The sequence below is a fragment of the Fulmarus glacialis genome, unplaced genomic scaffold (assembly GCF_000690835.1).
Source record: "Fulmarus glacialis isolate BGI_N327 unplaced genomic scaffold, ASM69083v1 scaffold13025, whole genome shotgun sequence".
Classification (NCBI taxonomy): domain Eukaryota; kingdom Metazoa; phylum Chordata; class Aves; order Procellariiformes; family Procellariidae; genus Fulmarus; species Fulmarus glacialis.
In genome coordinates this window covers 17,844-45,742 of record NW_009212403.1, presented here as the reverse complement: position 1 = coordinate 45,742, position 27,899 = coordinate 17,844, and the positions used below count along the sequence as shown (strand labels likewise).

Here is a 27,899-nt window from a genome sequence, read left to right as displayed (position 1 = left end):
TCAATTCAAGATAAAAATTGGTACTGTAATTTCAGAGTCTCACTCCCTATATTTTTTCCCTTTAAAATAAAAGGGGAGATACAAAATACAGGCACCACTTTGACCAATTGACTTCAGGTCTCTCTTTGCAAGAGGAACTCCGACAAGATGTACCATCAAGTTGGAGCCCGTCCGAATTCCTTGTATGCGCAAACATCAAAATCCCTTAAGTTGATGCGCTTTTACCGACTGTCAAGTACAAAGAACATTAAAACCAATCTTCTACAATAATACCTTGACCACACCATCTGCCAACTAACAATGTTTGAATTTCAGTATTCATGCAAGAACTGTAGCCTTTAAAATACTGTATTCAAAGATTAATATAGTTCTATTAATGCTTCCCATTAGCTATTTTTCAGGCAAATCAGATCAAAGTACGTGATATCAATACCTCTGTAATTTTTCTGATGACCATTTTTAGTGCGGATAGTGGCCAAACCAACTTGTTCTATTAAAATAGTAAACTTTTGTATAAGAAAAAAAAATAGTTACTTTTCATCCATTCTGCTGCGCATTTTTTTAAGTTTCTGCATAATGCTACTAGTCTCACTGCTGGAGATTGAGACTGGGGAAGGGCTGCGTGTTTCTGCATCAGTTGGAAGTGGGCTAGAACCATTGCTCTGCTTGATGTCATCCTCACTGTGAAGTTCCTGCAATTAAGTGTTTTTAAAAAAAAAAAAAAAAAATCAACATTGAAAGTAGGAAAAGTTATTTACCACCTTTTTAAAAATTGTGTTAATTTAGGTTATTTCTGCCGAGAGTACATCAAAGACTACTTCAGATAAGTCTGTCCACCTGCAGATTTAACTTCATTTTCCAACTTCATTTTTATTAGACACAAAGTTTTTAGTACACCCTTTTTCTCCATAATTTTTCTCCCCTAACTGTATCTAGGGAAAAAAACCCACCACAATTCAGTTACCCAAACAGGAAACCAATCCTTTCTATACTACTATTATTATACTTGTGTCTCCTCAAAATTTTGTAAGGAGGCAGACAGTTATCAAAATCCCATCTTGCTATCTCATAAAGCAGATGCAAGGAACAAATGCATTTCCTTAAATAATGCCTTAAAGAAATTAAACATAAAATTGCTGAGATGAAGAGGATGAGACCATTTGAAGCAGACAAAACTTCCAAGTGATAGGTCCAATTTAGTAGCTTTCCATTCCTATAAACACTGAAGTCAAATACCAGCTGCACGACCAACGAGTGAAGACTCCAGCTTCTGTACTGAACACTTACCAGCTTGTTTTCTCCCGCAGACTTTAGTTTTTCCTGCAGTTTCATTGTAGTCTGACGGATTCGTTCTATTTCCGCTTGCTGTTTAAGGATCAGTTGTCTCTCCTTCCGAGCAGCCTTGTTAGCCTCTTGAAGACGCTTAATTTCTGCCTTTTAGGTATAAAAGATTAAGCACAAAACCTGTGACAGACAGCTCTCAAGAACACATTCTAAAGCTGTCACAGTGTCCATGCTACGGGTTTAAAATGACTGAAATTACATGATGAAGTAACTAGCCCGAACTTCAGCAGCAAAGAACAGATCAATTAAAATATCTAAGTCTCAACCAGTGAGATTACTGATACAGAAGGACCCTTTTAAACAACGTGTTAAATACTACCGAAATGCAAATAAAACTTATTGGTGAGAAATACTGCTAGCTTCTTATCTAAAAGCCTGGTATGGAGTTTTCTCAATTCTTAGCTTTTACAGTGTCTGAAACATTTAATGGCTAACACAGGGGTTTCCACAGGATTCTCCTAGAGGGCAGCAGTTACCTTTTCCTGTTGTAATCTCAGCAGCAGACCACGCTGCCTCTTTCGAATAGGAGGCATTTTATCATCCTCTCCCTTGTCTCGCAAATGCCTGCAAATAGATTGGAAGAAAGGATGAAATAAAAAAAAAGTGCACAACAACAAGCCTTTTACTCTTTACAGAAAAAAAAAAAGTTTACTTTTCCTAACCTGCAGAAGAGTATATGCCTGTACTTAATCATTGTCATTCTCTATAGTGGAATATTTTGTACTGTTTAGTCAAAGACATGCACAGTTAAAAGGCCAGTGCAGTAATACAAGATCTCACATGAATGGGCAGAAGTTCTGCAGAGGTAGCATGCTCACCATTTGATAAAGATAAAAGAAAGGACATTTGGGTCACTACCTCACAATCCTTTATCAAACCCACAATGATAAGCAGTTGGAAGAAAATGTCTGGTGAACAATGCAGAGAGTGACCATGGAAAAGTATTACTGATTAAATCTGGCCACCACTGTTCAGTAGTATCACTAGGTACTTCAAGTGGCATTCCAGGACAAAGCATATGTTGGACACAAATCATTAAGGACAACACGTATCCAGATTCACAAAATTTGGCCTGAGTCAACTAAAATGACCTCAGATAGACATCAAGCAAATAAAGTTCTAACTATTTGACAGTTTTATACATTCTTGAATTAAGACTTGTAGAGTAATGGTTGGGAACTACCTTCTCTGACTGACAACAAACATCTGATGTTCTACCATTTCAATGAAATTCTCTTTTATCAAACCACTTTCAATGTAAACATCAAAGCACACTTACAAACTGGGTTCTGTTCCTTCCAAGTGACAGTAACATTTGTATAGATTACTGATGTCAGAAGATTAGTTCAACCATTGATACTTAATAAGGGAGGGGCGGGGTGGAAGCAAAATCTTACAAAAAAAGTTCAAGTAGAAGTACAAGAAAATGGTCAGTCAGCAACAGCGTATATTCAGAGCAGCCTTACTTCTTCTGGTGTTCCAGCCAAGCTAATTCAGCCTTGGTCTTCTCTTTCAGAGCCTTCTCCCGGAGCCGAAGCAGTGAGGACTGATGAGCTGCTCGCATTTCCTCCTCTTTCATGTACTGTCTTACCATCTCCATGGTAAATTTAGAGAAACTATCTTGCCCTCCTGAGAATGGCATGCTTAGCTCCTAGAAGGCAAGACAAATTTGGCATCATCTGATAACACAGAAATTCCAAGGCTTTTTTCAATCACAATGTGTGTGTGTACATACACAGATACACACACACACAAAAACAGACGTAAGAAGGGAAGCTATTTTTCCTTTGAGCTTTGTGCAGACTAGCTTTTTCTGCCCTGGGCTGCATGACAGTTTTGGGACGTTCCCTCTTGGGCCAGAGAGATGAAGCATCCTCTTGTACTTCCTAGCTGTTCATAGGCATAGTAGGAAGACTTAATCCACTGGGCTTTTATAACCTACCTCAAAAAGTCACTCCTCTTCTCCAAAGCCACAAGAGAACAGGTAAAGGCCTGGATGGACTGTTCCATAAGTCATTGCACTTGTACAACAGTGACATTCAGCATGATTCATACAACTCTATGTTCTGAGACGCTCAAAGAACCACACAGAGGAAAAAAAACCCTAAAGTTTGCAAACACAACTAAGAATGGCTCCTTCGAAGCTCATCAGCTTAACCATTTCAGTTCAGTTAGTTTACCTTAACTATGGTTGCTGGACCTACCTTGATAGACGACAGAGCTGTTTTTTCTGGGGATACTTCCTCATCAGAATCATCACGATTACCCCGTTTCTTCTCCAAGTTATTTCTGCGATGACTCTCAGAGGGCAACAAAGACCGAAAAGACTTTTCCTCAATCTCATCCTCTGTCATGGACTCATCAAATTTCAGGGAATACTCTGTTGCAACAGAAGCAGAATCTGAGGGAGAAATCAGGGAAGTGGCTTTACGCTCAGGTATGTACCATGAATGCAGTTTTACTCTACTCATCTCAGTAAAGTTAGGGGGGCAGGAAAGACAGGGAGATAACTACTCTAATACAGAAAAATGGGTGTTTAGAAAAGAGTGACCTTGAGTTAGAGGACATAATGAAATACTGTTATCTAGCTTCAAAAGACCTTACAGATTTCTGTACACAGGTATAAACACATTTCTGGGGCTGCTGAAACATTTGGTATTCAGCCTGCATATTCAGCAAGTGAACATCTGGCTACAGCTAGCGCAGCAGAAAGTAGAATAGCCCACAGACTCCATCACTCTGATGTGCAGAATTTCAAAGGTTCCCATCTCACTGTGCCGTCCTGTGTTACCTCTTAAGAGGCTACCAATTCACCTGGGGCTCAGCTTTCTTCACACGTATTCTCTCATTTATTTCAGAAGCTAATTCTGAAACAGCACCTCCTGCCCTCCCCGCTTACCACCTTCAGATTTATCACATACAAACAATACAGCTAACCTTTTTCGTCTGGCAGTGATAAAATACTATCACTCGGCAAAGAATCATCCACACCAGTATGAGCCTGCTCTTCAATACTGCTAGTTATCTTTTCACGACGGGAAAGCTTTTTCTCATTCTCCTTAGAAGATGGAACTGAAGGACTCTCTTGGCGGCTGCTGGTACTACTGTGTTATCAAGAGATAATTTTTCTTTAAAATTACTTTGCACATTTAAAAATATTTATACTACATTACTACTGTACATACCATGATTAACATCCCAGCAATAATCGACATGCAGAGGGTTTGGTTTTGTTTTTAAAATGCAGCTTGGCCACTTTAAAATTCCAAGACTCATCAAGCTACTGATTGACTTGGAACTTGTTATTTTTATTCTGCCTTAGAATGCAAGTGGTTTGTAGGTATGCACACCCGCTACCTGGCACTGAGTATTGATGATAAACCATTGCAAACATCTCTCCTTACAGCTTTTAAAAGGATGAGCGAGATAGTGATACTGTTTTAAATTAGAAGAACTACAGAGGACAAAAGCATTCCAGTTGGTCAAGATTAGAGAAGGGCTGTGAGAAACTTCAGGGGACCCAATTAGACCAGGTAAGCGAACAGGAAACAAAAAGCTAAAATCCAGTATTAAACACAGGCAAGATACTGAAAAGTAACACCAGAAATGAGTCAAATCTAAACCTCAGGCAAGCAGCACTCCAGGCTGCTTTTTTTTCATGAAAAATCTCAAGCCAATGCAGAGCAGCAGTGAAAACAAAAATCCTAACAAAATGGCCAGATACACAGAGAACAGAGTAGAAAGTAATACACATTACAGAGTAGGTAGTTCTACAGGTCCCTTCACTGTATTTTCAGAACATATGCTCCAGTCTACGTTCTATCCATTTCAAAAACACAGAGAGCAAAATGAGAAGGGCACAGAATGCAAATATTTAGGACAGGGAAAAAGACTCAGATAAACAGAGACTTAAAGTGATTTTTAGGTTACAAAGGTGACGCAATAGAAGTATGCAAGTAGGCCACAGCACAGGAATCTGAATAATCTCAGCTCAACAATTTCTGAGGGTATTTCATCCAACCAAAGTCAAGGCCACACCCAAGTTCTGAACACCTGCAAGAACAGAGAGGATCCCACAACCTCCCTGCACCCCTTTTCCAGTGTTTGGCCACTCTCACAGGGAGCATTTTTTTCCCCCCCAATGATCTTCCCCTTTCTGGAATGTCACCATTGCCTTTTGTCATCTCACTGTGCACCTCCAAGAAGAGTCTAGCCTCACATTCCCTAACAACTCACCTTTAGAATACTGCAACTAGATCCCTGTCCCCTTAGCCTTCTCTTTTCTAGGTTAAGTTAGCTCAGTTCCTTCAGCCTCTCTTTTACATCACGTACTCCAGCCTCCTAACCATCTTGGTGGTTCACCACTAGACTTGCGTCAGTATGTTAATGTCTTCTCTTTACAGAGGAGCCCGAAACCGGACACTGTATTTCAGATACAGTCTCACAAGAGCCAAACAGAGGGGAATAACCATTTCCCTTTACCTGCTTGCTAGACTCTTGCTAATTCAGCTGAATGAAAAAGCAGATGTGGAACTTAATTACTCTTAAGTTAGGAAAGAGAAAAGCGTCCAATTAGAACAAATACAGCAAATTCAAAACTGAAAATATTAACACACAACATACTATTACACTGTGGACCGGTTAACCTGTTGAAGGTTTAATACTGACTTTCCCTCTTTTTAAAAAACATATTGAAGGAAATATCTTGATATTCCTTTGTACTTTAGTTCTTATTTATAGCAAAACCCCCCTGTGTAATCTAAACTCTTCTTACCTCTGATCATGAACCTTTGATCTTGAGGACTCTGAATAACTATCAAACATCGGTGAGTATGTCTGTTTTGAGTCACCTGTCTCCTCTTTACCTTGTGATACGGCACCAGACTCACATTTCCTGAGAAAGCGAAGTGTTTTGGGTAAATCTGCACTGTCTTAAACCAAAGAGTAATACTGTTTTCACAAGCTTTCATCAGTTTACTAGAAGTAGTAACAGCTAAAATTTCTGAAAAGATCACTTAAAGCTCGGACTAGTTAAATCATCCCACAAAATATTTAGAGGATGTTTTTCTACTCTTTTATATAGAGCTTCACAGAACCAGTTAATGTCACCTTTGGCATACACTACTAAAGGCATAAAGATGGAATCTAAATTCTTCTTCTTAAATGCTCACTCATTATGACATCTTAAAATTTTCTTCATGAATAGGTGAAGCAAAACCTAACAAATCTTACTTCCCCCTTCCTAAGATGTGAAACATTAGGCAAAACCTGTTTGTATCAGTTCGGGCCCTCAGTTGTTTCAGGAACTCCGAATGATGCTGCCGCTGGTGGTCAAACAAGGTGGTGACTGGAGCAGCTGGAGCGCTGAGAGAATCTGAGATCTGTGTTCGTGCTAATTCTGTCATCTGAGTACAATAAAAAACAAAGGAATATAATGCGCTTATCAGCATCAAAATGTTTTTGAAAGAGAAAATAGTCATTCTCGCAGGCAATTTACTGATTTATTGAACAAATGTGTAAGACATGGTTTTGAGATGGTTTGTAATTACGTACGTGTCAATTTTGGTTGAAGGAGATGCATATTGCTCTGTAAATACAAATTCTTTAATTTATGCAGAGTGGAATTATTGATATGAAACTACAGACATGCAAAATACTACTTATCATACCATTCTAATCAACTTAACCAAACTCTGAGCAGTAGAATGATCCCCACATAATAAAACATTCCAGACTTACCATTACAATTAATTTAAAAAAACACAAAACAACAAACGCCAGAAACAATATTTTCTTTTTCATTTGAAAGTGCATCTTGTCCAAAGAGCAAGAAATATTATTTCCATTCTAAAGGAAGTAACAGGTTTAAGTTCCAATATCATGCAAACTGCCAGGTGTAAAATTGGCAGCATTAAATCAATAAATAGCCATAATTTATCCTTTTTAATGTATGGCACTCACTGTGTACCTGACTAGAAATAACAACTTCTTCAGAAATCACAGCAGAGAACACTAATTTTTAGAAGCTTTAGAATTTAATATTTTTCTTCTTGTTCAAAGGCCTGCCTCTTGCACAGCAGGGAACTCCAGTTGGTTTCGAAGGTAGGAATAAACTGTATTTCAGTAACTTCCAATACACATACTGAGTTTCTCCATTAATTCTTCCATTAATGTATACATTAATTTTAATGCATAAAATTTTATAAAAACAAGTGAATGATTTTTTTTTTAATTGGATTGCCTACATCACCCACTCTTTTATCCTTCATTAGTATGAAAGTCAACTCTAAGTAAACTTGTATAGTAGCGTGCTGTATTATCTCTTTTGCATAAGATAAACTTCTAATTTCAAGCAATGCAGAAAATTAACTCCATTCCTTTATACATAAGAAATTACAGTGTACATCCAAAAATATTCCCAGCACATTGGTGACCAGCATTTCCATTTGCGTTAACTGGCTGCATTCCAGTTAACACAAATGGTTGTTCAACTGAATATCAGGAGTCACTTGTGAACGCGGATGGAAAAGCTACTCTGCTAGCCCATCATCACTGACCAGGTCATCCTCTCCACTAGCAACCTCTTACTCTCGGACTTCAAACTTAAAGCAAGACAAGAGATTAAAACCCTACACCAAATAAAAGCTGTCTCTGTTTCTTCTACCTTGTTTCTTAATTGATTTCCACCCACTTTGGCTCTATAAACTACAAGTGTTTCTTTGTCTTTATCCAAGACTTCACTACCTGCTATCAACAACCACTGCATGTAACTCTGATGCCTGAGCTTTTCTGCTCCTTTAACCTAACCCATTCTTGTCTATTCAACAATGATTTAAACTTCACATATTTGGCAAAGCCCAGAACAAGTACATCAGTATTATTCTGCAGTCCCATTACCTATCATAAAAACAGCCCTGCTGAGCACCAGCATATGCATAAGCTGTGAAGAAACAGTTATGTCCATACCCATCAGCCTTCTGCACTCCATCCCATAACCCTAATCCACAGTCATTGTGATTGCTAAACTATGAAGAAGCAAAAGCATCTTTTGGTTACTGTGTTTCTTACCAATGTGTGAAGCAGCTGCTACATGTTGGGAACAAGAAGTATAAAAACTGATAAACTCATATATAAACCTGAAAACTAACAAATGTATGCCACAAGAATAACGAAGAGAGACTCAAAAAAAGAAAACTTCAAACTCTGTACCAAGTTAAGAGCTCTGCTGAAGACCCTCCCCCCTCCTTTATTTTTTTTATTTGGTGGTCTCCTACCCTCAAAAGTAAGGAAAATTGCGATTTCCCTGCTTTTCTAATTTAATTTACATATGAAACAGATACAGGATCAATCCCTGATGGATTGCAACTCTTACAAATTCAAGATGTTGCTTCACTATCATCAATCTCTCCTGGAAGAACAAACTTCTTAACAGTTCGTTAACTGGTAGATCATAAGAATAGTCAAGAGCAATTTATTTAAGGCTGCTGACTGATTTCTAAGTAAGGATGCCAGAAAAGCTCCTTTGAAGTCCTATCATTTATCGCATTATGAAGGTGAAGAAGTTGCACTGAGAATGACACTGAACAGAGAACAACCTAGAGGCAAAAAAGTATTCAAAATAATACTGCATTTAGAATAGCTTTTTCCTTTCACTCAGGACCTCACCTCACGGATCTGGTGAGCTGCGTCTGTAGTGAGAAGCACAGTTTCTGTCTGTTTGGCTGCAGCCTTGCATGGGATCTCTTGTACAGCCTCCTGCCGTGACTGGACCAGATGCTGTAGTGACTCTGCATGGACCTATGCAGAAAACACAGCCAGTTCAGCTCTTTAAAATTTTCTAGCTACAATAACTACAGTTTTATTTCTCAAAATCTGGTGGAAAAAAGTTTGAAATTGGCCTCTAAGAGCTTTTTTCAGCTATATTAAACCCCTTCACCACTTCCATATGTTCACAGCTTCAAATTAAGAATACTTGTAGGCACGGATTTACTTACAGCATTTTGCCTCTTACATACTCCACATTTTTTGAAGGGCAGCATTACCTGAGCTGCCTTCTGCCTTGCCTCGTCCAGTTGTCTCTGACTTTCTAAAGCTTCTTGTTCGGCCTTGATTTTCAAAAGAGCTAAGTCCCGTTCATGGCGCTGCTGCTGTGCCTACAGATCAGGAAAACAAGTTTTAATCATGCAAGTTAAATGTAAAGACCTTTTTTGCCTTAGCCACAGCTGCAACTACCTCTGAAAGATCTAGATCTACTCTACTGGTGGTGCCTCTTCTGCTAAAGTACAATTTTCAGCCTACTGACTGACCCTCTCCCTTTTTAAGTAGGCAGTAGACAATGCACATCCCCCATACTCTTCCACCACAGTGTAGAAAGCAAGGATTTAGGAGATCAATTAATTCAACAAACCAGAACAAGCAATCTTGTCAACATAAGGAAATCTCAACCAAAAATATCCTTTACATGGAATAAGACAAATGATCCACCCTGAACAACTACACTGCATGGCATTAGGACCCAACATTAAACCCAGTAACTAATCAAATTTTTCTTTTACTGAAGTACACAACCAAAGCAGTGATTCCAGCTAATGGTGTATTATTATTATTGCTAACAAAAGCATAACTCGCCCTAATTTGATTAATTTTCTTGGAAAATAAAAAAAAGGAAGGTTAAGACAAGGAAGTATTTTTCCATTACCTTTAGAATCTGAGCCAAAGAAACGCTCTCCTGCTGGGCAAGTGATATGCCTCGTACTCGTTCTACATCTGAAAGCTGTCGCACAGACTCCTCAATAGCACTAAGGTAGTTCAATTCTGCTGATAAACGATGCTGAAGACCAGCAGGGGAAAAGCGCATACATCCTGCAGGATAAAACTTACTAGTCAATCTCCATAGACTTAGTGCCCCACATCAAAAAATAGAGGGGAAAAAAAAAAACTGCTCTGGGATTAGTATGGTTTTAACAAAACAACTCACCGCTCGCTGAGGCTGCTCCTGCAACAGACCTACTAGTTCCCAGACTCAAGTCGGGGAAGGCTACGTTAGGCTTCAGCCCTGACGTTGTACTTCCAGAAAACCCAACAGGTGACTTGACTCTTTCTGCTGTATTGCCTATAGAATCAAACTGCAACATTTTTTGGGAACTGGGAGATGGGGAAGAAGTCGGTGTCTTCTGGGATCTTCCCTTGTCTGAGAAACTGACAGTGAAACGAAAAAAGAAAGGAGTCAATATTCTCCATTTGATAAGACAATAAAGCAATAACCTAGTTCTTCCGTTTATATACACCAAAATGGCCTCATGAGATGGGTTTTGTACCTATATCCCAGTTTAGGGTTAAGTTTCTAGAGCACCCTATTTTCCCCCCAAGTATTAAATCTAGTTAGCACACACACACACAAAAAAAATTTAACATAGCATCTGCATGTTCTAGATGGCCAGACAAGTAGTTTCAATGCCTCCTGTTAGGAACCTGACACGGGAAAGTCAGGATGCGCTCACCTGCATGTGCATTTACACATCTGTTTTGAGAGTCTGAGTGAAGAACTTTGTTTTACTCACAGGAAATTAGGGCAATATTTTGATATCAGAATACTATGAACAGTATTTTTAAAAATTAAACAGGTTACTATCAGCATATGGATGCAACTGAATGTGATAAGCCACTGCCCTGAGTCTTGATCTCTTTCATCAAAATGCAATGAAATGCTTGAAGGCCAAAACTTGACTAAAACAATCAGTAAAATACTACAGGAACACTTCGTAAGAGAAAATGAAAAACATCTCTTTTTTTAAACATACAGAAAATTATGCAGACACTTCTTAAATTTACTATTCCAATTTTATTAAGCCAAAAAGGATTAACAGTGGCTGCTTAAATCCCTTAGGAAGACATTCTGCTTTACTTGGCACATCTTAGGTGGTCACAGGACCTTTCAAACCCAATATCAGTGAAAGTCACCAATGTAAGTCAGTACCTCAAAGCCATTCTATACCCACACAGAATGAGTGAAAGACCATTCATATTATTTGTTGCTTTTCAGAAAAAAGTACAGTGAAAACTAAGCTGAGTGTATTTCATAACTATCTTCATTGCACAACTAGCAGAAAATAAACTGCATTCATAGGTAGACATACAGAAGATGCAACAGGAAAAATAATTTTTCTCTTCCTCTACACTCTTTTCTAAGCTGCAGTTCATCTCTCAAAAAGCATCAACTCATAGAGCTGGACAGGCTTATGAGTATTAGCTGTACAAAAGTCTAACCAAAAATGTCTGTGGATCCTACTGAAAAGAGCAAGATGACTAGCATTTTTTTTTTCTCTCCACTTCTTACAGACCATTTGTAGAAATCGAAAACGAAAATTGTATTTAAATGCTTAAGGTACTGAACCTGACAGGATACCTATATTGGCCAGTAATCCTTAACAAAGGGGTCATTTGGGGAGGAAACACTGTTTTGTATTTTCTCTTGCTACAGCCATCTACTTTAGGCTTTCATATTTAAAATACAGGGAAAAAACATTTTCTGCATGTCCATCTTACTAACAGTTGATCATTTCTGTTACTTTCCTTTTGCATATCCAAAGACATAGCCATTTTGATAGCATGCCATAACACTACCAAGCTTAGTTATATTTGCATACAGTCTTATAATGTTCGTGTTACCTCATCAGGGAGTGTCCAGACAAGTTTTCCAGTGTGCTGTCTGTATCTGGGTTCTGCTCATGATCTTTATTAGAAATTCTGCTACTTGATAAGGATTTCTTTGCCTGTTGGGATCCCCACTCTAATTCAGATAGCATTTTATCTTCTTCCACAGGGAAGTGGTGAGAACTTCCATTGAAAGAGTCCAACCCTAAGAAGCAACAACATTGCCAAAAGTTTATGTTTGGTATTCTACATAGGAATATCTTACCATCAAGAGCCTCAAAACAAATAATTGAGAACTTATTTCCCCAGTTAAAGATGCCTTTGAGTTAGAAGTCTATAAATCCAACAAGCAAGAAATGTAAATTTGGCAGCTTCCTACAGGAGATGAAATTCTCTTCTGCATACTGTGTCCACTGCCAACAAAACTGTCACTCAGCTTTCATTTCAGCACACTATCGGTTTAAATAAAGAAAATACACATTTGACTCTTTGATACTGATAATTAGAATAAACCCTAGCTTTCTTTGGGTAAGCTAGAGAATTTTGAAAAGATAGGAAGAGAGATAATTTAGAATGCCCAATCCTATTCTTCTCATCCTTTTACTGGCTTTAAACCTAGCTTTTTCTTATGTTATCCATTGCTTATATAGTAGGAGTGTACCAAATCTCAAGCTCCTTCATATTTTCGTAATGTACAAGTTACTGTAGGAAGAAGTGTATTTATTAATTTGTGCACTTACGAAAACTGCCTGTGATGCAAACATGAAGCATACAGAAAAACTTGTTCTCGCCTGCATAAATGTGGCCATAACTCTGATTTCTCAGCAGCCTATTGGAATTTCCTGAGTACAGAATCCGAGGATAGTTCCCACACAATATCAAAACTAAGCAATTTGTTAGAAGGCTGGTTTAGGAAAGGAAACATTTTCAATGCTCTTAACCTCTTGCTTATTTAATTTTAGATGACTGCATTTTAAGGTCAGAGAATAATCAGAGTCAAAAAGAATTTAGGAAGGAATCACTGGAGGAATAAATAAATCACCCTATCAGTATTAGATTACAGTTTCCAGGTATGTAGAAAGACTGCAATTTTCATAACAAGAAAACCCTAAAACCTCCTTCAAAAGAAAAATACCCTACAGTCAAATACTGCGCTTACGTTCCTTTTTCCCTCTCTTTTTAGAGGAAGCAGATGAGCGAGAAGATGCTGCAGACCGTGGTCCAGATGAATGCTGAGAAGCAAGCTCTACAGATCGAGGTTCATGGGGAGACTTCCTACTCGGAATTTCTTCCTGAATGCTTGAATTACTGCTGCCAGCAATGCTAAAAAGGAGCACACTGATAGTGATTAACTAAGGACTTCCAACTCCCGCATTACACTGTGCACAAGAAATCCACCACACTTTAAATTAGAGACAGATGGCTAAAGCTGTACTAATTAGCCCATCTTGAAAAGCACTGATTTTGAGATTAAAAACTATGACAGCTAAGACACTAGGAAGTTTGACATGATATTGAACATATTGAAACATACTTCCAATAATATGAAACAGTAAAAGATGGATAACAACCATCCTTTCCAATGGTAACTCTTAAGAGGTATTTGACTACAGACTTGAACACCACAAGAATGACTCCAAATATGACTGCATTTTAGATAATCTCTGGGCATACAGATACCATCAACTGACAGAAATATTAGCAATTTTCAATAAAGAATTACAAAAGATTTGCAAAAAAGAGGGTAATGCATCATATACTAAATAATACCAACAGAAGACCTATGAAGAAGTTTAATCAGAAAGAAACCATTTTTTGCAGCCAACATTTTCAGCATGCAAAGTGCCTTTTACCTTCCTTTCTTCTGAGGTGAAGTATCACCAGTATAAAGACAGTATTGCTGGCCTTCCCCAAGGTGCCCAACAGATGTAAATATATCTCATTACAAAAAAAGGGTCTTAGGAAATTCAGGAAGCCACATAAATTCAGTAGTAACATGGAGAGTCTAGGATTTACAATCTTCAAATTTTAGTCTGAACAAAAGGTTTTAAAAGTTCTTAAAATTTATGTATCCATTACTAAGCATTACCGAACCCTTACTTGAAAGCAATTACAGGCTTTTTACAAAATTTTGAAGTACTGAAGGTATTTTAACACTTTCAAATATCTTCTCTTTTTTCTAAATTACAAAGACTAACCTATTGAGCATTATAGCAGCCACACAAGTTGGAGAATTAATCTTCACCTGACTACAAAGGGTAAGAACCTTGCCTAAAGCTACCTGCGAGACTAAAGAACAACAAAAATTAGATAAAAAAAGTCTTTAAGTCTTAACCATGCTGGTTGCTATATTAACTGCAAGGTCCTAAGGAAATACCTCATCACTTTGACTAGTATTACAATACAGCATAATAGAAAAGATATCTAGCATATTATGAAACAAATTTTGCATTAACTATTTTCTGTCAAATTCTGCATTTTGATTTTTACAAGAAGTCTAACACACAGTTACCTGAGGTCACGTGCAATCTTTTTGTCTGTTAAAGTGCCACTTCCCTGCGATGAGGCAAAATCATCTTCGTAAGAAACCACGCTCTCTGGAGGGCTCATGGCAGGCAGTAAAGGGCGCAGGAAGGCAGACCCTCCATTCGACCTTTCATCAAACACTAAAGTGTGGACAAAGGAGGGAAAAGACAAAAAGGATACCAAACACAAATGTGCATCAAACAGGTAATAAAGCTGCAGGAATTAAAATGCTCCCAACCACGACTTACAAAGACTTCCTTTCAAACACAAAACCATCAGGAAAACAACAGTATAGCCATCCCATGGCAATTTTAACACAACGTAACAAGCACAGTCTTCCTCTGTTTGTAAATTATTGAATACTCTTCCTTCATTAACACACTCCAGCTAGAACATTCTTGAAGAGCACAGTGCTTAAGAGTAAAGCCATCTGCAGAAAATTTAAATGCAATCATCTTTAAGGGAAATAAAACGAAGGAAAAAAGAATCAAGAAAAACCACAAGATAAAAATCAACTTCTCAGAAAATGTTCCTCCTCGAAATGAGGAACTCAAGGCAAGAGAAACAGTACTCAAAACGAAGAATAAATTTGTACAAAAAAAGAAAATCAAATGAAGCATCCTGCATGAAACACTTGTAAAGCATGCCCTAAGATACCTGAAATGGGTTTCCCTACTGATATACCAAAACCTTACCTTCTCAAAATCCAATATTGTTACCAGAGTTTTAGTTGTCGCACTACTTTGAGACATTATTGAATAACTCATATGAGCAAAGATGCAAAAGGAAAGTCCACATCATTCATCCACTGAAGTTACATGTTTCTAATAATATAGTAAAGCTATATTATTCTTGCATAGCAAGAACTCAGGAGATATGCAAGCACTCATGTTTATGCCATGAAGTAAGTGCTGCATAAAGCATGCATTTCATCTTTCTGCCTTAACTGAAACAGGAATGATGTGTTATTACAGATGATCTGGAGCGCATATATAGTAGGGGGATGCACATTCCAATCCAGAAGGTCTGTTCTCCATGGTCGAGAGAACCATTTCCAAACGCACTCTGCGCAATTTAGATTTAGTATGCAATTTTGGATACAATAAATGTAAACTTTACATTCACAATTCTGTAATTATGGGTGTCCTTAATACGTGTAACCCAGCGTATGAATTAGTTACTGATTTCAAAATACAGAGCAATCTAATACAAAAATAACCTTCTTCCAGTCCAAAAGTATGTGTGTGGGGGGTGTTCTTTTTTTCCTTAGACAAGGTGGCAAAAGAAGGGGGGAAAAATAATTTTTCATCCAAAAGTAAAGTGAGAAAGCCTTACACAGATTCATGTTTGAGACATCTAAAAGCAGATTCCTTACCTGTGAAGTATAAAGTATAAGGAGTAGTAAGACTGGGAAAATAGTAATTCACAAGAGCTTCAAGAAATTTTTCCATTTTTACCTTTTCCATGAAGCTGATAACTTTTCGCAAAGATGTTGATGACACTGTGGGGACTTCCCTTTGCCAGTTCCTCCCATGGCCCCTTGCTGTGTGTGCCACTTGTCTGAGTGAAAAGTGGCAAATACTTCTCAGCTTCTTTCTGAAATTCCTTTATGGGCTCAAAAGCATTTCTCTCCCGAATGCAGAAATCCTTCTCTTTTAGTGTCTCCAGCATCTTCAGTGGCAACTGTTTGTGTTGGCCTCCCTCCTCTTCAGAGAGGCCTCCATCACTTAGGAGAGGCCCTTCGCTGATGGAGTCAATGCTGGACTCATGAGGAACTACAGCTTTGTTCGGAGCATAAGCCTGGTTTTCACGCCCCGGGGAGTCAGTCTGTCTCTTAGCTAAATGTCCTAGTATCCCTTCGTGCCTGTTAGCAGCGGGGGACCTCATTCCAAGGCTGACTGCAGCAGTATGAGGCCTGATCGTCTCGGGGAGCTTTTTAAATTCACTAAGGTTGCCTACCCCAGGAAGGTTGTCATCAAAGGCTGTATGAGACACACAGGTACCCAACATCTTTTGAATTCTGGCCGAAAAAGCATCTTCATTTTCCTCTCTCACAGGAGGACTCACAGCTTTTGCCCACCGCCCATCATCCTGGTTTTCTTGCAAAAATTCATGGTCTGAGTTCCACATGGTACCATAATTGATACCAGCCCCAGCCAACTTTTTGGCTTCGCTTTCAATCCTGCTAGAAAGGGAAGCAGCTGTAGCTTTCAAAGCTTCAATCCGATCTAATTTGCTTTTATATTGGTTAGCAGTAGGTTTTACTAAGAGATTTTGCTGTGCAGCCGGTGAATTCAGGTATGGCTGAGGCATCAAGGTCAGCGATCCCACGGGTGCAGTATGGCTCCTCCTGCCTGCCAACATTGCGTCACACTCCTTCGACAAAAGGTCCATCTGCTCCAGACTCCAGTGTTGGGAGCAAGGGCCTCCACTTGAGCCCAGGAGAGCTTGCGGATGAGAGAGCTGGACTCTTGGGCTCAACCTGTCTGGCTGTACCCATGGAGGCTCCATCAAATCACTCCTGAAATGAAAAGTCAAGTTGATGAGTTATGCAAGTACTGTTATTTTACATGAAAGTATCGTTGCCACAAATTTATTTTTTAGGAAGCAGTTCTTTTTGGTGAAGTCAGAGGGGCAGGGAATGGGACAGTAAACAGTTACAGAATGCTATTTTAAAACAAACAAACAAACAAACAAAAAAACCCACAACACAGCACCTTCCAAATTTGAAATGCAGTTTATGGTGTACTGTGTGTTTTAGAGTTCATAGAATCATAGAATCATTAAGACTGGAAAAGACCTCTAAGATCATGGAGTCCAACCGTCAACCCAACACCACCATGCCCACTAAACCATGTCCCTAAGCGCCTCATCTACACGTCTTTTAAATACTTCCAGGGATGGTGACTCCACCACTTCCCTGGACAGCCTGTTCCAAGGCCTGACCACTCTTTCAGTAAAGACATTTTTCCTAATGTCCAGTCTAAACCTCCCTTGGCGCAACTTGAGGCCATTTCCTCTCGTCCTATCGCTTGTTACTTGGCAGAAGAGACCGACCCCCACCTCGCTACAACCTCCTTTCAGGTAGTTGTAGAGCGCGATGAGGTCTCCCCTCAGCCTCCTCTTCTCCAGGCTAAACAGTCCCAGTTCCCTCAGCTGCTCCTCATAAGACTTGTTCTCCAAGTTGTTACAAGCTGAGTGTTTTTGTCATCATCAGTAAGTCTTTTCCAAAAGTTTCCTGACTTCAAAAGGGAGGAAACTTTTTTTTTTCCTTGGAATTTCTTAGCCCCAGCCTTCCCCCTCCAGTTGAACCCAGCCCATGTTTCACTGGAGCTGTTACTTAGGGTAGGCACGAAGAACACTTAGAGAAAAGGAGGACTGGAAATACAAGGATGTTTAAAGTTCTGTAAGACATCTTTTTTATTTCCAGATAGCTCTCGTTTGCATGACAGGAGTTCTGTAAAGACCTTCTTTCGCTAATATCACTTGCACATATTCTGAATACTAAGAAACCTGGAAAGTCCCTCACAAAAAAATGCTTGCTATGAGGCTCTCCAAATAACTTATTGAGCCCTTTAAGTTTCATCTCTCCCCTACTATTAGTACTTACATTTTTTCCTTACAAGGTTACACTAACAATATATATTTACTAGCATATGGTTTAGCAGCCTATTCTATACACAGTACTACACAGCATTCCTAGTGCTTCCTTGAACTTTTCCAGAAAGGAAACAGGTCTTTGCGAAAATTTTCATATGCCTTCCTGCATCAGCTTCCTCTTTACTGCAAGGAAATGTTACAATTGCCATAAAGACAATTACTCTTGCTAGAACATGAACTTAAGAGCCTAGTCTATTTTCACCTCTCAGAGATGAAAACTAGAGTATTTTCCTCTCTCTCAAAGGGCCCACAATGGCTCACCTCAGTAGCGGCTGCTGCGGTTCTGAAAGAGACATGTCACTACTGGAAGATGCACTAGGAGGACGCTCTTGAGCCTTGTTTTCTTTGTCGGATTCCCCAGATGGTTGATAACCAGGTCTGGGCTAGAAATGAAGATAACCAGAAAAACGCATTTTCAAAAGTCTGCAGGAGTTTAGAAGCTCTTGTCTCATTAAAATTGAAAAGGCTTACATTCCTCAGTGTAGTATCACATCTTTCCTACCGCACAAAGACTTAAAAACACAAGACATTTATGTTTTTGTCTCAGCAGAATGTACTAGGAAAAAAAGCTTTGCTCACATACTGAACTAGTTCAGCCGAACACATCAAATTGATATTAGTCTTTTACCATATATTAATCTTCTTTCATATTCAGTTTCTGATTAGCAAACTTATTTAACTCACTGCTGATGAAGTTTGTCCACCGACTGGAAGCAACTTCAGACAAAGTTCTTCAATTCATGGTTCGACTGATGTTTACAGTTTTCTTAAGAGCAACCCTTTATAGCTGCTGTTAGCTAATATCCAGAATTCTGCTTCTATTTATAATAGAAAGATGATTTCCATTCACCTTTCCAGTAGGCCTTGCTGTGCCGAAAAGCAGCCGCTAGAAAGGAGGCTCCAGACCAAAACCACTATGTTTAAGCAAAAGCTACACAGTTTTCTTTGTATCCTTTTTCCTAACTGATAACCAGACCAGGACAAGTCACGACCTTCCTGAACATATGACCTCCTATTCCTGCAAACAACTGCAACACATTGTTAGTGAATCAGCTATACCTGTGTTTCCTGCACCGTAGGCAGCTGAGGTGGCTCTTCTAAAAAAGTACGTTCCAGCAATAGTTTAGAATAGGTTTCCTGTAACCGTTTGGCTGCTGAAGGCTCAGGAGGAGGCACATTCTTCACTTTAGTAAAAGCCTCCTTCTGCTTTCTGTAGAGCTCTTGGAGCCTTTTGTTCTTCTGTTCTGTTGCCTCTTTTTGTGCTTTCTTCTCTTCATTCTGCTTCTTCTTCCTCTCCTCTTGCTGCCTGATGATGTACTGACGAACCTCATCCGTATCATAGTGACGTTTCTTAGAGATCACCTGAGGTTCCTCACTGGCACCTATCTTGTCTGGTTTCCTTTTGGTTGGACTGTGGCTCCTGGCATTTTGAGTAGGCAAAAGAGTTTTCTGATTCTGCTTTTCCACATCTTTCTCTTGCTTTGTACTCATGGAATCCAACTGCAAGTCATCGAGAATTCCACGTATCTCCACAGGTAGGAAGTCCTTATTTACAGAGGCATGATCTTCTTGGTTATCATCTGGAAGAGCAGCTTCCAGTTTCTTCAGATTATTCTCAGACCGTGCTTTACTTCTTGACCTTTCAGAACTTCTTGAAGAGGTTTTATGGGTAACATCCAGTCTAGAATCTGAACCTGTCCTTCCGACACAGCCTGCTAAAGAGTAAGACTTGTCAAATATGTCAGGTAAAAATCAAATTTAGGAAATTACATGCCATCACTGAAACAGCTACAAAAGTGAGGATGAGAGAGGAGCGCAGATCTCACTGTAAACATGCTTTTGCTTCATTCAGTATCATAGTACAAATACAGCAGCCTTTGCTTAGACAGAGCTCAAACCCTTCATATTCTTACCAGCCTCACCAGCTCACAGACATAAGCAGCACAGCAACTACCACCATCCCTTATTTGCCCTGTCTGAGATTCTGGATAAATTCTGAAAAGGGCTGGTGGAGAAATCAATGAAGACTTATGATGCACATGGATGATGCTATATAGTATCTGGAAGAACCACAATTCCTGTAAAACAGGGATGCCCAGCCATAACTTACGTATTACATGCAGCACATCCGGAAAATTCATCTGGCCTGTGGACCACTGCTAACCATTCCTTTCCCCACTAGCTTCGAGAGGCAAAGACAGGTTGCAGGTAATCCATTTTTAAGGTTGCAACCTACTTCCCATCTTTTCCAGAGCTCCTGAGCACCTTCACAGCACGTACCGCCCTTCAAGTCACATGCGCAGGGCTGGCTTCCCATGACACCAAGAAAAGTTCATAATCCACCCAGGAAGAGAGGTTATGCATCCCAACCATGGATGTGAGCAAAATGCTCCCCCCTTGAATCCCAGATTAAAAATAGGAGTTATTTTAATGAGAAACTGATTACATTCTATCTCAGAAGTCTGCTTTATTCTGCAGACATAGTGTTATATAATAAATTAAGCAAAATGAAAAAAGTCCAGTGATAAAAGTACAACTTACCAGACTTGGCAGCTCTCTCTCGTCCTGTTCTGTCACTAGATACAGCTCTTCTGTCCTGTTCTATTCTGGGAGCTGGACCCAGGATCTTTTTTACTAGCTTTTGTCCCTCCCGCCAGGAGGATGCACTTATTACATAGTTTCCACCTGCACAATAAGTAATAAATAAAAGTCAAGCACTAGATGGATTTTCCAACGTATCAAAAAGAAGTATTTATTGCAACCATTAATCATTTCTATATGATCTAGTTCTGCGTAAGTAGTACGGCCGCAGTTACACAGAACAGTCATAGTGATGTACCATGAAGACACTCAACAGCTGACTCACACAACTACCAGTGCTTCACACCTACACATAACACAATGTAATCCAAAACATACTGTAGCACATTAAAGCCCTATAAAAATTGATTTAAAAAAGAAAAAAGGGTTATGCAGGTCTAAAATGTATAAGCAAACGTTACTGGGGAGAGGGGAAATATTTGTAGAGGATCAAAAAGAAGCTGTTCATTTCCACTTAAATAAGGAATATACGAAAAAAAGATAAAAGGATCTAAAATGTTGTAATAATAAGAACAAAAAAAAAGGTGGGAGATAAACCACGATTCACTTGCATATTAAATGAATATTAGATGATATTCCAGGAAAAAACAAACATTTTAGAGATTTTTACAGATAATTAATTGTAGATAGGTGTCTTGTGAGGAGGTTAAAAAATACCGAGCAGCAGTCGTTCTACACCAATGCTAACTCACTGTCCTCTAGCTGCAATTTCTGTACCATGACTGAAAATAGTTAAGATAAACCCTATTAGTTGATACTTAATTCAAGAACACACTGCCTTGCGGGTGACAGAAACCCAATCAAAATGTTATTAGTATTATTTTATCATCCTACATATAATTAAATGATAAAAATGGGTACGGTGGCATCTTTACCTAATACTGGTTAGATTAAACACTAGGTTTATTCAACCCACCTTTCATCCCACTGACTTCCAATATTATTAATCATTTTTTTTTAAATAATGACCTTAAAGAGCTTTGGAGAAAAGCATCATATAAAAAAAAAAAGTATTAATAACCTAATTCAGACCATTTAGCAGTATTTTATTGCTAGAAAAGTACCTAACCTGAATACACAATTTGCAGTTGATTTCTAACCATTCAGTTTCAGGTTCTACCTCTGTCAGTACTGCCTAAACAAACCCAGATGCTCCAGCATGAAAGCAATGCAGCCAAACAAAAAGGATTGTACTCTGGGCCCAAGAGGTCTTTGAAAACATGGAACCAAAGCAACTTCAAGTGAAATCCAGGACAGCAGACTAACGGTGTTTTGGCAACCCCAGTCCTCAGTTCCCACCCCCCCTTTCTTTTCTTTTTGTTACTTTAAAACAGAAGGAGGAAACCTGTTCAGTTAGAAGTCTGTAGCCCACTATTCATTCATTTACTAACAGTACTCCTTGCTTGCATTATAAATTATCCAAATATTTTATAAATCTGTCACTTGAAACATGTCATTACAAGCCTCTCTGAAACAGACGTATCAGCCAAAGGGGTTCTCTTGCTGAACTCACTGTTCTCAAGTACTTCTGTGTGTGTTTAAAAAGGCAGTGTAAAGTCTCATCTTCCATTTCAAGTCAGCTGTTTGAACTAAAACATGCTAACGGTGTGGAACATGAGCTGCAGCTATTTATAGCCTTGGCTATGTTAAGCAGTTTCTTATTGCTATGACTGGAGAAGGACAGTCCATCATGGATATGCCACTTAGATCTGGTTCTTATCTTCTAGGGATATCAAGCCATCATTCTCCACACATTTAATCCATTGCGGAGAATAACAATTGCCATTAAAACTTGCAGCAATCTATGTGCTCCTCCCTCAACTGGAACAAATATCTAAGTTCCTTAAGTATGAATTGATCAGCATAGGAAGGAGCAAATCCCATACTTACCACTTTTAAGTATTAGCATTCATTACCACAAAATATTCACATGCAGCTTCATGATTTACAGCATGCAGAAGAGCACATTCACTCTCTAAAAAACCCTTTGTAATGATTTTTAAAAGAAGCTTTTTTTTTTCCAACAAAGTATTTACCGATTATGGATCACTGTACGTAAGGAGAAATATAAAATCTTAAAAGGTGCAAGAGATGCCTAACCTCACATGTACTTAAAGAAAAAAAAAATTGCTCTGTAGTGTGATTGCAGTCATAACTACTTACTTTGTATGAAAATTAAAACCAAATACGAAGCAGATGTGGAAGTCTTCCTAATTCTTTTGCTACACACAATATCAAAGATAAATGTTACTGGAAAACTAAGAAGCACTGACAGAGTTCCACATGTAGTTAATTTCATTTCCTACTATAAGACACTTCTCTACAGTAACCTGCTCACATCATCTTCTCTAAATACTTTAATTTAATAGACAGTGGAAATGTCAGACAACAATGGAAATAAAAAATTCTTAATTGGCAAAAGAAATAAACATTCCTTTATAAATATCAAGATTTGCAAGACTTGTCAGGGAACATGTTTTTACATTCTTTCACTAACTGAAAAAGCCAGGAAGGGGTCAAGCCAGAACTGAAGGTGCAGAACAGCAACAACTTGACACAAGACGTAGAAGAACAACAGCTAAAGAGCCAGAAGGACATCCTGTTCTCTGCTTCCCCGTTGAGAAATCATACAAGAGAACAGCTTTCACAGCAGCCCCTCCTCGCAGAGGAGGGCAACTCAGTGAGTCCCACTGGCACTGATTTTAAGATCATCTCCATTCCTCCTCTCAGCATTATTCACTGAGCTGTAGGTCAGGCACTAACCAGCCTCAACACAAGCAAAACAGAAGCAGGATCCAGAACAGAGCTATTGCTACTTTTTGTCTGTGTCAGCCTGACAGATACCTAAGGATACCCGCCCCCTCCCAAGACACTCTTCAGCAGTTACCATAAGGTGCACACAGCAAGTGGAAGGGCAGAAAATTAAAATAAACTAAAAAAAGCACGCACAGCCAACCAACCAATAACAAAAACATATACATCCCCAATGCAGCATACAGTCTACAAACAACAGCATTGTTGCACATCTGAGACGACTTTGAAAGCAGTATGCTTTAATTTTTCTTTATTTCTTGAGACAAAACTCATCTCTGAAGGACATGTGACAGTCTTCCCTCTACAGCAGAGCTAGTCACCTTGTCTGGAGTCTGGACTTGACAACCGTGTTAGTTTTTGCACTTTCCGCACTGGTCTGGTTGCTTTTTTCTCTTTGTTTCTCTCACTAGGTTTTCCTTTCACTGTTGAATCCTCTAAAAACAAACAAAAGCTGTTAAGTGATATCCCACAGGAAAGAACAAGCTTGCTTCAACATTTGTGAAAAACTGGAACTCGGAGAAACACAGTAAAATTCACTGACTCTCCCAGATTATATATTGAGATCAATTACTCCCAGTCTAGCATTTTAAAATCCTCATAGCATGCAAATTTTGAATCAAGTGCTGTTTACCTATGCACTGGAATGCAGCGAAGCCACAGCAACGCCATAGTAGATCTTTACAAAGTTCATTTTCAATTTTAAGAGAAATGTTGACAGTTTGACAGGAACAATCATTGATTCTCTTCTACTATAGATATTACATTTCACAGTATTAATGTTCCACAAGAACACGTAGTTTCTTCACTTCTGAAACACACGGGCTGCTGCTTCCACATTAACGCATGACAGTACATTCACTTGTTGCGTCCTTGCTGGAGCACAAAAGACAGGATACCTGTGCGCTCTACTTTCTGCAAAACTTGTCGCAGAATTCACCTAGTGATGCAGAACTATTCTGTATCACTTAAGCCCTCATTTACAACACAATTAGGTTTTAGGCTTTAGAGATGCCAGGAACACTTACTGAAGATAAAGTCATATTTTACCATGTTTTCACATTAGGGCAAAGAACAAAAAGGAAGCCTGAGATCTGGCTCAACCACCACCCCGCTGAGTGGGCTTCCCAGCTGCCTTAGGCACAAAGCAGAGCCAAGCATTGCTCAAGGACAGGCAAGCTGCATACTCAGTCTCAGCAGCCTACGCTGGACATTTTCAAAGATTTGTTAAAGCACTGTAGTTTACATGTCTTGAAGGCTCTGTTTTCTTAATCCCAAAAAGTGAACTGTAGATAAGGAACTCCATGGGCACTATTACCATTGGTTTTTGTTCCTCTTCTATAAAGAATGTGATCAGACAGCCTAAAACAACCAGGATGCAACCCCCTCCATGAACAGATATGAAGCTTTATTTAGATGCCAATACTAACTTTCACAGCCCCTAATTTCAGCTGAATCCACTCTCTGATGGATGCCCCTAGGAAGTATCCAAGACAGAACAACAGGTCATATTAAAGGATGTGGGAGTGGAATTTTAAGAGTCTTTCTCTCCCTTAATATCCTTTCCTAACAATTCTTCCAGTCGTCTTTGAGGCTGACAAGAAGCGCAGGGAAGACAGAATCAATGCATCAGGTACCAGAGGCCTCAGTGACTGCATTTGCAGAAATCTAGCTTGCCTCCTCACCTCTTTCAGTGACAAACAGTTCCTTCCTGATATCAGGAAACTGCAGGCTGCTTCCCACTCACTCTATTCACATTACAGCAATTTTGTTCTAGTACAGCAAATTCTGAACATCTTTAAGACAGAATTACTGGAAGCTTGGGGTCCGTACAATATCCTTTACCCTAATTGCTAAACAAAGATAAAGACATTCTGTATGGTCTATGCTTACATGTAAAAATCTTGTTGCAGTAAAGAACAATGCTTCTGTAGATATTAGAGATCTTATAGCTTATTTTAGCACTAGAGAGCATGGAACAGTTTCGATACAACTGACTGTACACACCCAAAACTCCACATGCTGCAACTTTAATACAGAATTAACACATGGATAGATAATCTGACAACCTAAAAATACATTTACAGTATATATTATGTGCAGCACCAGCATCTGATTACTTGGAATCAGCTATTCAATATAATCTTTTCAGGTCAGAAAGGAGACACGTTCCACGACAGCTGTTCTACGCAGGGCATGAGGACAGGCGTATGGCTGAATACACACACAGCTCCTTCCTTTTGTAGGCAGAAGTCCACTGAACACATGATTCAAATGCTTTTTTAATTGGACCTCTTCAACGAAACTTTTCAAAAATTTGGATTTCTATAGAGACCTCATGAATCATTCATACTATGCTTGTCAAAACTAAAAAACATGCTCGTGTAGATGAAAAGTCTTCAGAGATTTGGCATTAAATGCATGGACTGATGCTGAAGAGTATTTGCAAAACAATTTTATTGAAAAGAAGATGCTGAACTTTCTGAGGTTTTTTTTGAGTGATTGCAGAAAAATTCTTCAGTGCCTTGTCAAGCTGTACAAGTACAAGAATCTAATAATTTCCACACCAGCCACTATATTATCAACATACAAAGAGGTTTACATCACATTTCCTCCAGTCTTAAATATGTTTTGACCAATGAGAAAAATTATTTTTAATACGTAACAAGCGAACCCTTAAGCTGCAAAACTAGAGGTTCTCAGGTGATTTTATTTTCCATTCCCTTCCTTTTTATTCCTCTGATCTCTTCCCCCTCCTCCAACTCAGTCAGTCAAAAGCAATTCAACCTTACAGCGCTCCACTGTAACCAGCCTAGCAAATCAAAAAGCACACTTGGGCATCCCACCCTAGATCACCCAGAGAAAAGAGCTGCCAATGGTACTACAGTTTTCCAGAGTGAAAAATTAATAAAGACTGGGTCTTGGAGACGTACATTTGAAAACATAAAGCATGTATTACTGTTTTGGTCTTTTAGCAGTGTAACTGTCAAGCAAATATACAGCATTTGTTTATCATCTTTGCTCACAGTTTTAAGCATAATACTGTGTTGCTAAATGAGCTCATCACCTAAAAAAGATCTTTTTTCCTGTGTTGCCATTTTGCACCAACGATACTTAATGTTTTTCAAAAGACCATTAAGCAAAGAGGAATGAGTAACAGTTTTATAAGCTTTTAGCATTCAACATTCCCTGCTACACCTTCATGTCGAATAAACCCCAAAGGTAACATTCTGTTAATTTACCACTGCAAAGTTACACAGTTTCCCCTCCCATATCCTATCCAAGCTGAAGGTAAGAGAGTTGTAGAGGAAATAAAATCTAGATTATTTAAAAGGTTTCTTAAATCTTCTTCTGGTCTACCTGTTCTCCCCCTCCTCAGGGAATCCAGAGAAGACCTCTAAAAAAGTCCGTATGTACAAATCTCTGGGACACAAATTTCTCCAACAACGTCAAGACTTGGATAATTCCCATATAAAGCAATAAAGTTCTACAAGTTCAGAGATATTAAACCAACCTAATGCCATATAATCTCACCACCACACATAGCTGAAGGCATACCTCTTTGCTGCAGGCTACCTACTCCATTTTAAATAAGAATTCCCAGAAACTTTCCACAGCAGATGCCTCCCATCTCCCCTTTAGCTACCTATACGTTCCAACTAAACCACTAACAATTCCCACAGCAGCTTCAGGACCGACAATTTGTTAACACCGTATTGAAGGAAGTAGAATTCAGGCTTCAACATACTGTATATGGTACACATATCACTTTAACGGCGTTAAAAATGGCAAAAAAAAAAAATCAAAATTGTTCCCATGAGATAATATAGGTTTCATCAAAACGAAAAGTGGTTTGGTTTTGTCCTTTTAAACAGGAAATTGCATTCATTCATGCAAACATGTTTAAAGAAGTTACAAAATTAAATGAAAATTGTTCTCACAAAGACTTTTTTTTTTTTTTCTGTTTCAAAGAAAAGCCATCATTTGATTCTTTTCAGTATTGGTTTTCTATTAGAAGTATTTTAATGAGAGAACGGGGAGAAGGGTTTTTTAAGTTGTTTTAGTGTTCAACAAGTCACTCCTCCTGTGGAGAGAAGTACAATATATTTAACACTCACTGCTTCGATTTTTTGTTTCCATGACTTTGTAGACTTGTACAAAACATATTTCTCTGCCTCTTAGAGAAGGTTGTGTGGCTTAATCAATTCAGTTTGTGTCTCACCTGTTAACTGGAGTGCTATATCTCTATACAGCTCCCGACTAATGTGAAATTCTTCCTCATGCCAGATCTTTCCATCTGGAGT

The 27,899-nt window shown here is 38.8% G+C and overlaps 1 protein-coding gene across 1 annotated transcript in view; it reads right to left on the bottom strand.

Moving 5' to 3' along the window:
* CEP350 (centrosomal protein 350kDa) overlaps positions 1-27,899 on the bottom strand; it is a 62,922-nt gene that overhangs the window by 28,081 nt on the left and 6,942 nt on the right. Inside the window, 21 exon segments of the mRNA XM_009577877.1 lie at positions 535-692; positions 1,288-1,434; positions 1,821-1,908; positions 2,811-2,995; positions 3,549-3,745; positions 4,282-4,445; positions 6,110-6,238; positions 6,613-6,749; positions 9,010-9,141; positions 9,387-9,497; positions 10,043-10,206; positions 10,322-10,542; positions 12,013-12,202; positions 13,148-13,308; positions 14,510-14,663; positions 15,981-17,044; positions 18,445-18,566; positions 19,243-19,898; positions 20,725-20,868; positions 23,919-24,049; positions 27,826-27,899. The exon segment at positions 27,826-27,899 is cut by the window's right edge and continues 1 nt beyond it. Of these exon segments, the coding sequence (XP_009576172.1) occupies positions 535-692; positions 1,288-1,434; positions 1,821-1,908; positions 2,811-2,995; positions 3,549-3,745; positions 4,282-4,445; positions 6,110-6,238; positions 6,613-6,749; positions 9,010-9,141; positions 9,387-9,497; positions 10,043-10,206; positions 10,322-10,542; positions 12,013-12,202; positions 13,148-13,308; positions 14,510-14,663; positions 15,981-17,044; positions 18,445-18,566; positions 19,243-19,898; positions 20,725-20,868; positions 23,919-24,049; positions 27,826-27,899 (4,529 nt within the window).